The 8,588-nt window shown below is 37.6% G+C and overlaps 1 protein-coding gene across 1 annotated transcript; it reads left to right on the top strand.

The window, feature by feature from the left end:
* The first annotated feature begins 1,897 nt into the window (after nucleotides 1-1,897).
* Nucleotides 1,898-7,992, top strand: LOC127807709 (uncharacterized). Its single transcript, XM_052345748.1, has 8 exons — nucleotides 1,898-2,947; nucleotides 3,045-3,197; nucleotides 3,288-3,387; nucleotides 3,489-3,583; nucleotides 7,101-7,289; nucleotides 7,387-7,443; nucleotides 7,530-7,601; nucleotides 7,792-7,992. The coding sequence occupies exons 1-8, from the start codon at nucleotides 1,913-1,915 to the stop codon at nucleotides 7,975-7,977; spliced, it is 1,887 nt and encodes a 628-aa protein (XP_052201708.1). The 5' UTR covers nucleotides 1,898-1,912; the 3' UTR covers nucleotides 7,978-7,992.
* Nucleotides 7,993-8,588: the final 596 nt, after the last annotated feature.

The following is an 8,588-nucleotide window of genomic DNA, read 5'->3' as shown; positions in this document are numbered from 1 at the left end:
GTAAAGAACTATGGCATCATCAGCGAACCATTGATCGAATTGTTGAAGAAGGAAGGGTTCCATTGGGGTGAGGAGGTTGAGGAACCCTTTGACTGATTTAAAAAGGCCATGAGTGAGGTTCCTACACTAAGTCTCCCAAACTTCAACCAGCCTTTTGTGTTGGAAACAAATGCAAGTAACTGTGGGGTGGGGGCAGCTTTAATGTAGGGGGATAGACCCCTAGCTTTTATCAGTCAAGCATTGGCCTCTAAGCACTTGGGTCTTAGCGTGTACGACAAAGAACTCTTGATTGTTCTAATAGTTATGGAGAAGTGGAGACACTATCTTGAAAGGGGTAAATTCATCATAAGGACCAATCATGAAAGTTTAAAGTTTCTACTATAGTAGAAACTTCACACACATATCCAAAGAAAAGGTATGTCAAAACTAATGGGGCTTGATTATGTTATCCAATACAGGAAAGGGTATCGGAACAAGGTAGCATATGCCTTCTCTCGATGCTTGGAAGAAGGAACCTCAGTTGCTATGACTTCCCTTACTCCTGACTGGTAACTAGAAGCAACATCTAGCTAAGGTAAGGGGTAATGGACCAAGGAACTTATGGAGCAACTAACCATTGATCCAGACAATAGACTCGGCTATACATTGAGGAATGGATTGCTAAGGTATAAGGAGAGAATGGTGATTGGGGATGATGAATCCCTCAGAAAAAAGATATTGGTAGCCCTACATGACTCAACAATGAGGGGGCATTTTGGGGTTTAGAATACATATGGAAGAATCAAACAATTATTTTATTGGCCAGGGTTAAAAAAAAGCAATCAAGGAGTATGTGAAGAGCTGTGACATTTGCAACTGGTGTAAACACGAGAACATTCACCCTCTGGGTCTATTGAAACCTTTACCCATTCCTGATCAGGTGTGGACCAGTATTAGCATGGACTTTGTGGAGGGCCTATCAAAGTTAGAGGGAAAGGACTGCATATTGGTGGTGCTTGATAGGTTGACGAAGTATGCTCATTTCTTGAGTCTAGCTCACCCCTTCATGGCACAATAGGTGGCTAGGGTATTCCTAGACCAAGTGGGAAAACTACATGGATTGCCTAAGGTGATAATTTCGGATAGGGACAAATTTTTCACAAGTCTACTTTGGAAGGAGCTAATGAAGTTCCTAGGAACTCAATTACACATGTCTTCATCTTACCATCCAGAAATGGATGGGTAGACTGAATGGATTAATCAATGCTTGGAAACCTATCTAAGGTTTGTGCGCTTTGTGCACCACCGGGTGGCACAAGTGGCTTCTCTTGGCACAATGGTGGTACAACACCAACCACCATGCCGCTCTCAAGATGACACCTTTTGAGGCCCTTTTCAGGTATAAGCTTTCTTTATTACCAATTGGGGGAAGCCATAACCTAGTAGCCACAGTGGACAACTACTTGGCTCAGAGGCAATAGATGGTCAAATCCTAACCAAGGAGTTTGCTAATGCACAGAATTGGATGAAACATTTTCTGATAGGAAGCGGAGTGAGGGGTCCTTCTCCATGGGGGTTAAGGTGTATTGAAAGTTGAGGCAAGTCCAATTGATTCTTTGAGGTGCTTGCATCTTTGCCACCCTATTTTCTTCCCCTTAAGCTGTTACCCATCCATTTGGTGGAATGGAGTATGGAGCTCTCCATTTCAAGTATTAAATGAAGAGAATCCAAATTCCTTTGCATAGTCATAATTTGTACAGGTACATCTGAGGGATCAATTGCATTATGCATTTCAATCACCATTTTCTTTTTGCTGTCTAGCCAAGCAAAGTGTTTCTGAAACATTATGCCCTGAACTTATATTTTCATTTAGGCATCACTACTACCATTGAAACAGTGATTTTATATTCTGGAGTTCCTTTTTATTTTTGAAATGTTTTTCCTTCTCATACCTTCTCGATATGGTCCTTGTTTCCAGATGTTCTTTCATGCTAATAAAGCAATCTCTGTCAATGAGGCTGATTTTTGGGAGATGAGCTATCTGTTTCGAAGAATGCAGTATCAAAAGCTTGATATTGCTGGTGATAGGAAAGGCATGACTGGAAGAGAATCCGTTTCTGTGTCTACGTCTGTGAAAGGAAAAGAACAGAACAGCACAGATGTTAAAGTCTGTCCTTTTTTTATCAAGGAAATAGCAGTGGCTATTGTTTCTGCTGGAAAATCATTGCAGTTGATCCGGCATGCTCCGACTATGTTTTCTCTGGCACCTGGAAGAAGGGTTAACATTGAAATTGTTGATTGTGGGAATTTCAATGATAATTATGACTTTAGCAAGGCTCGTGACTGGCAGAGCATTGCTGGGTTAACCTTGTCAGAGGTCTTCTGTGTATCATTAGCAGCTCTTATTGGGCATGGTGATCATATCTCTAAATATTTTTGTCAAGATGAGCCATTAAACTCTAAAATTGCCCCCTTGTTTCGACCCTTCATTGGAAAACAGAAGCTTGGTGGAAAGGGCGGTGACATCCCACTTCCAACTTGCTCAGAGAAGGTTTGGTCTAAGTTCTTGGTTGATATGTGGTGTCTCAAGGGAGAGATTGAGGCAACTGACTTTCTCAACAAGGAGCAAAAGAATATTGCTTCAGGTGATACAGTCAATGACTTTGACCTTATGAAATCATTCTGTCCAGAAAATCCAGTCACCACTGTCTGCCATAGCTCCCTGAATGAGAATGAGGATATCTGGAGTGCATTGAACTTGTCCAAGAAATGCTATATTCCACCTCTTGATGATGAAGGCTTAAGAAATGCTATATTCAGTGGGAAACACGAACCCAATCGTTTTGCTAAAGGAACAAATTATACCTTTGGTTTCCAGTTTGCTCAATCTGAGTATCTTCGCTCACAGGATAAAACGAAGCTGTTGGAAGAAATATTCCCTTTTCCAACTCTTCTTCCTTCTTTTCAGGTAGTTCTGGATTGAGGTTCTCAAAGCAATTACACAATTATAGCTTTTTTATTGCAGCTCCTAGTTTTCCAACACTTAACATGAAACTATGATACAGGAAAAACTTTTTATGTCCGAATTCTTACCTTTCCAGAAGAACAGCACTCTTCCATCAAGAGTTCTTAGCTGGGTTCTAAGTGTTGAGCCAAAAGTTTGTCCACTTTCTGTGGTTATTCTTCAGGAATGCCTTATTGTGTACATGAAGAAGAAGGTACCTGTGTTATATTTATTTAGAGAAGTTCTGTTTGTTTTGCCAATATACTGTTTTTTTTTTCATTAAAACTTTTAATATTGAATGCAGATTGATTACATCGGCAGGAATATATTGTCAAAGTTACTTATTGAATGGAGGCTGATGGATGAGCTGGGAGTTTTACGTGCTATCTACTTGTTAGGCTCAGGTATCTTCTAAATTCAAGCAATCCTGAATTTTTGTTCTTTAGTTTATTGGTTACTTGATATTTTCAAGATATTTGTTCTAATAATTGCAATGCTCATCCAGGTGATCTCTTGCAGCACTTCTTATGTGTGATTTTTGACAAGCTGGATAAGGGAGAATCTTGGGATGATGATTTTGAGTTGAACATGATATTACAGGTGCATTGCTGAGGACAATATGTTATGCATACTGCATCTTGAGGCTAAATAGTTACTTCTAGTTGCTATTTTGTTAGGGCCATATCTTCTGCAATAGTATTCAGTTTTGTGATTATACTTTTATGGTTTTGAGTAAAAGGTCAAAACAATGAAATAGCCCTATAATATTTCTGCCTGTGTTCCTGTCAAAACTAGTGACTTGAAAACAATATATTTATATATATATATATATACATACATATTTTAGTTGGCAAGAGATAGTTTAAGGGAATGATATAATCGTTCCACAGGTATATTTGCTCAATAGTTAAATCTTCACAGATTATTATGTCTTTACAAGTTTTATACATTTGGAAATTGAATGGAACTAACTTTGTGTTTTTCTATTATGGATTTTTATGAATTGTGCATTGATGTTATTGCCACCCTTTGTAGAAAAATGGTGGTGGTATAATGATAAATACGTTGAAATAACTCAAAGATTCCAAGGCACGAAAACTCGTTTTCCTTAAGACTTTGTTTGTCCCAAAACACAATGCACAAGGGATCCAAACAAGCCTCCAAGATACAATGGAATCAAGAACAACGTTTGTTAATGAATGTGCAATTTTCGAAAACAAACCTGAACACACGGAACTAATAACAAACACAAGAAGCTTTGTATTATAATTCTACAGTAAAAGAATACAAATAATAGGTTTTTGTATGCACAAATATTATGAAGTTTTATGTAAGAATGTAGGAGAAGAACAAGGAGAGAGAAACCATATGAATTCTCAAAATTGTTTTATCCAACAACACACCAAATTTAGGGAAATGATACTCACCACCCCTATCACTTCTAAGGCATTTAATTTTAGTATTGCACAAGTTTTCTACTTCAACCGAGTATATCTTGAATTTTTCTAATACTTCATCTTTAGTACGCATAAGGTACACATAACAAAATTACACATAACAAAACTTAGAAAAATCCTCAATAAAAGTCACAAAATAAAGTTTCCCTCCTCTACTAGGTATACTATGTAAATCACATACATCACTATGCACAAGTTCAAGTAAAGAGGTTTTTCTTTCAATTTTAGAAAATGGTGTTTTTGTTATTTTAGTTTGTGCACATACTTTGCATTTCCCTTCCATGTCATGTTTGCAATTAGGAATTAATTTGAGTACACTCATATCATGTAACCTTCTATTATTAACATGTCCTAAACGTGAATGCCATAAAGATAAATAATCAACAACAATGTAAACGGAATTTGTAGTTTTATTCATAGTATTAAGTTTGAACATTCCATCACAATAGAATCCTTTCCCAACAAAGACACCTCCCTTAGACAACACAAACTTATTAAGAAGACCACCGGACACAAGATTCTTTCTACCTTCCTGCACATGGTAAACATCGGTGATAGTGAGAGTCTTCCCAGAAATAAATTCCAATTTGATGTTGCCTTTGCCAAGCAAGGCTGCGGCGGTGGAATTTCCCATGTAGAGGGTTTTTCCATCTTCAACAGACTCATAAGTGGCGAATAGGTTTCGATTCTTACATACATGCCTAGTAGCACCCGAATCGATCCACCACTCATTTTCATTCTCCACCACGAACACCTCACTTATCATAGCCATGAAGTTGGAGTTTCCATCTTGCTTTTGCTTTTTCAAAAGGCGGCATTCCTTTTTGATGTGACCCATCTTACCACAATTGTAACATGGCCCCCTTTTCTTCTTTGAGTCCTTGTCTTTGGAGTCAAATTTTCTCTTCTTGCTATTCTTTGAAGAGTTTTGTTTTCCATCCTTCCTTTTGTTGGTACATTTTTCTTCCTCCACCACATGAACATTAGAAGATTGGCCATTGTTTTCATCAGAGTTATTCACTCTAAAGTCCTCTTCTATTTGAAGATGTCAGCCCAACTCCTCAAGGGAAAGATCATCCTTTCTATGCTTGAGATTCTTTTTATAATCTTTCCAACTAGGAGGAAGTTTATCAATGATGAATGATACAACAAAGGATTCATCCATTCTCATGTCATGTTGTTGAAATTGGTTATAAATGTGAACTATTTCATGACATTGTTCAATTACCTTTCTATTGTCCACCATACGATATTGATGAAATTTAGAGGCTAGAAATTTCTTACTCGTGGCATCCTCGAACATATACTTAGCCTCCAAAGCATCCCAAATCTCCTTTGCACTCTTCTTGCTATGGTATTGGTCAAACAGAGCATCTGACATAGCATTGCAAATGTGCCCTTTGCAAATGTAGTCATTTTGATCCCATTTTTGCCTTGCCCTTGTATTTGCCAAACTTTCTTCTTCGGTTTCCTCCGGTCTTGGTGTTGTAAGCACATATACCACATTAAGTGTGGTAAGGAGAAAATGTAGTTTATTTTGCCAACGATGGAAATTAGATCCTTCAAATCTTTCTAATTTGACAAAATCAACAGCAAAGTCTCATAGAGAAGAAGTCGGTGGAGCCATCACAATTTTAAGAACCAAAGTCTTAAGATTGTAGAACAATGGTGGTGGTATAATAAAAAATACGTTGAAATAACTCAAAGATTCCAAGGCACGAAAACTCGCTTTCCTTAAGACTTTGTTTGTCCCAAAACACAATGCACAAGGGATCCAAATAAGCCTCCAAGATACAATGGAATCAAGAACAACGTTTGTTAACGAATGTGCAATTTTCGAAAACAAACCTGAACACACGGAACTAATAACAAATACAAGAAACTTTGTATTCTAATTCTGCAGTAAAAGAATACAAAGAATAGGTTTTTGTATGTACAAATATTATGAAGTTTTATGTAAGAATGTAGGAGAAGAACAAGGAGAGAGAAACCATATGAATTCTCAAAATTGTTTTATCCAACAACACACCAATCTATTTATACAACCATTCACATGTATTACAATCCTTCACAAAAGAATATATCTAATTCTTGTGTGTTACAACCCTTTATCAAAATGGTGCACCCCTTTGCCAAAGGTTATAACCACTTAAATTAAATTCAAAACAAGTGAGGCACAATCCTTTACTAAAAGTTACAACTATTCATGTGTGTAAATAGAATTTGAAAGGTTACATCCTCTAGTTCCTTGACTTGGATCTCTTCCCATACAAGTGAAAGGTTACAACCATTCTTTTGAAAATCTCTCCAACATCCTTGTCACTCTCTTCTCTTTTTATGTTTACTTTTTTCTTCTCTTTCATGTTCCTACTTTAACTTAAATGTTTCTTCCTGTGATCTAAACTTTTTCTGTCTCCCCACTCTTCATATTGACTCAAAGTTGTGCAGAATTATTATAATCAATCAATGAGAGTTTCTTTTGGATGCATGTGCATACGAGTGTGTTTATATATAACTTCAATATCATGTATTATTGCATATGCCGCAAAGCTGGTAACTGGCTGTTCCATTAAGTACACAAGGTTACTGCCACCTTCTGTTCATGATGCTCTCTCTCTCTGGTTGGAATAGAGTAATGAATCATGATCATTTGACACTAGGAATCAATTGCAAACTCTGCTGATGGAATGCTACTGAGTGCACCAGATGCTTTAGTTGTGTCTATCACTGAAAGTCATGGTTTCAGTAGTGATGAGCAACATGATGCAGCTATCATTCTTTCAAATCGTAAAAATTATGGGCGGAGCTTTGGAATTGATGGTCTTGATTCACTGAAATTCACATACAAGGTCCATTTTCTGGTTAAGCATGTTTTCGTCTATTTTCTAAATACACCAATGCTTTTGTTTCAAATAGCTCTAAATCCATCTATATTGAACATTGTAGGTATCTTGGCCTCTTGAACTTATTGCTAATTTGGAAGCCATCAGAAAATATAACCAGGTCATTGCTTTCACGTAGTAATATTTGAAGACCTGCTTTTTCATTATTGTCAAATACCTAAATGGTCTTGTCCGTGCTTGATACAGGTGATGTGTTTCTTGCTGAAGGTCAAGCGTGCCAAATTTGCACTTGACAAGGCCCGGAGGTGGATGTGGAAGGTTCTTTTCCTGATCTTTGTGTGTGTGTGTGTTTCTTTCAAAATAATGCTAGAGCTTTATGTATATTGAATTTAATCATGAATGGAAAGATGCAATCACGAGAAATATTTTTATGCCATTTTCTAGCTAATTTGAATATTCAGACCTTTTCATGTTTTGGAAGCTTCATCTAGCTACTTTGGCTCTTTAGGGTAGAGGTACTCCAACAATCAACAGCAAGCATCACTGGTTAGTGGAGCAAAAACTTCTTCATTTTGTGGATGCTTTTCACCAGTACGTGATGGACAGAGTAAGATCCCTCCAACCCAAGTGCATGTCTTATAAGATGGTTTACATGGTTGTTTACTGTGAACTTGGAGAAGAGTGTTGCATTTAAATGTAGAGTAAATTACACTGACCACCCCTGAGGTTTGACTTAATTGCAGAGAGTATCCCCAACATTTAGAAAATGGCAATGTCCTCCCCTATTGTTAAAAAAAAGGGTAAACTGATCATTTTGCCCCTACTTTTTCTCTCATCTCTCCCTTTCTCTAATTTCAGAAAAAGGGGAAAACGAAAATAAAAACATTGGTGGCTGTCGTTGCCTCATTGTATGAACTAAATCCCAGTGATTGCTGGGGTTCCATTGTCGGAGAGGGAGGGAGAGAGAGAGAGTGAAGGGATGGGGGTGGGGGGAGGGAAGAAAGGGGAGAGAAAAAAAGTCCTCTAAACCCCCCCTACTCAATGAAAGACTGAACCATTACAGCAGGGAGCCTTGATTTCTCTTCTTCTGCCTTTGGTTTCTTCCCTCTAATTCATTTCCAATTGATCAGATTGTGGAGCATTTGATCCCTTCCCTGAATTGCATTTTGGTGGAGAAAATCATGCATCCAAGACCACTTCGAAATCATACTCCCATAAAAGACCTCCTGTTGATTGACTTCCCAATACCATCACTCTCTCACGATTCCTTAATCTCCATGCTGTTTTCTATTTATAATTATGGTT

Source organism: Diospyros lotus, chromosome 8, assembly GCF_014633365.1.
Source record: "Diospyros lotus cultivar Yz01 chromosome 8, ASM1463336v1, whole genome shotgun sequence".
In the NCBI taxonomy this organism is placed as follows: domain Eukaryota; kingdom Viridiplantae; phylum Streptophyta; class Magnoliopsida; order Ericales; family Ebenaceae; genus Diospyros; species Diospyros lotus.
Note: the sequence above shows the minus strand (reverse complement) of the source record. Positions and strands in the feature narration are given on the sequence as shown.

Excerpts from the sequence above, each read along its gene's own strand:
- LOC127807709 (XM_052345748.1), top strand. The coding sequence starts at position 1,913 with ATGTTTTTCCTTCTCATACCTTCTCGATATGGTCCTTGTTTCCAGATG. Across the intron at positions 3,198-3,287 it reads TTGTGTACATGAAGAAGAAG|ATTGATTACATCGGCAGGAA; the intron begins GTACCTGTGTTA and ends TATTGAATGCAG. Across the intron at positions 3,388-3,488 it reads TATCTACTTGTTAGGCTCAG|GTGATCTCTTGCAGCACTTC; the intron begins GTATCTTCTAAA and ends ATGCTCATCCAG.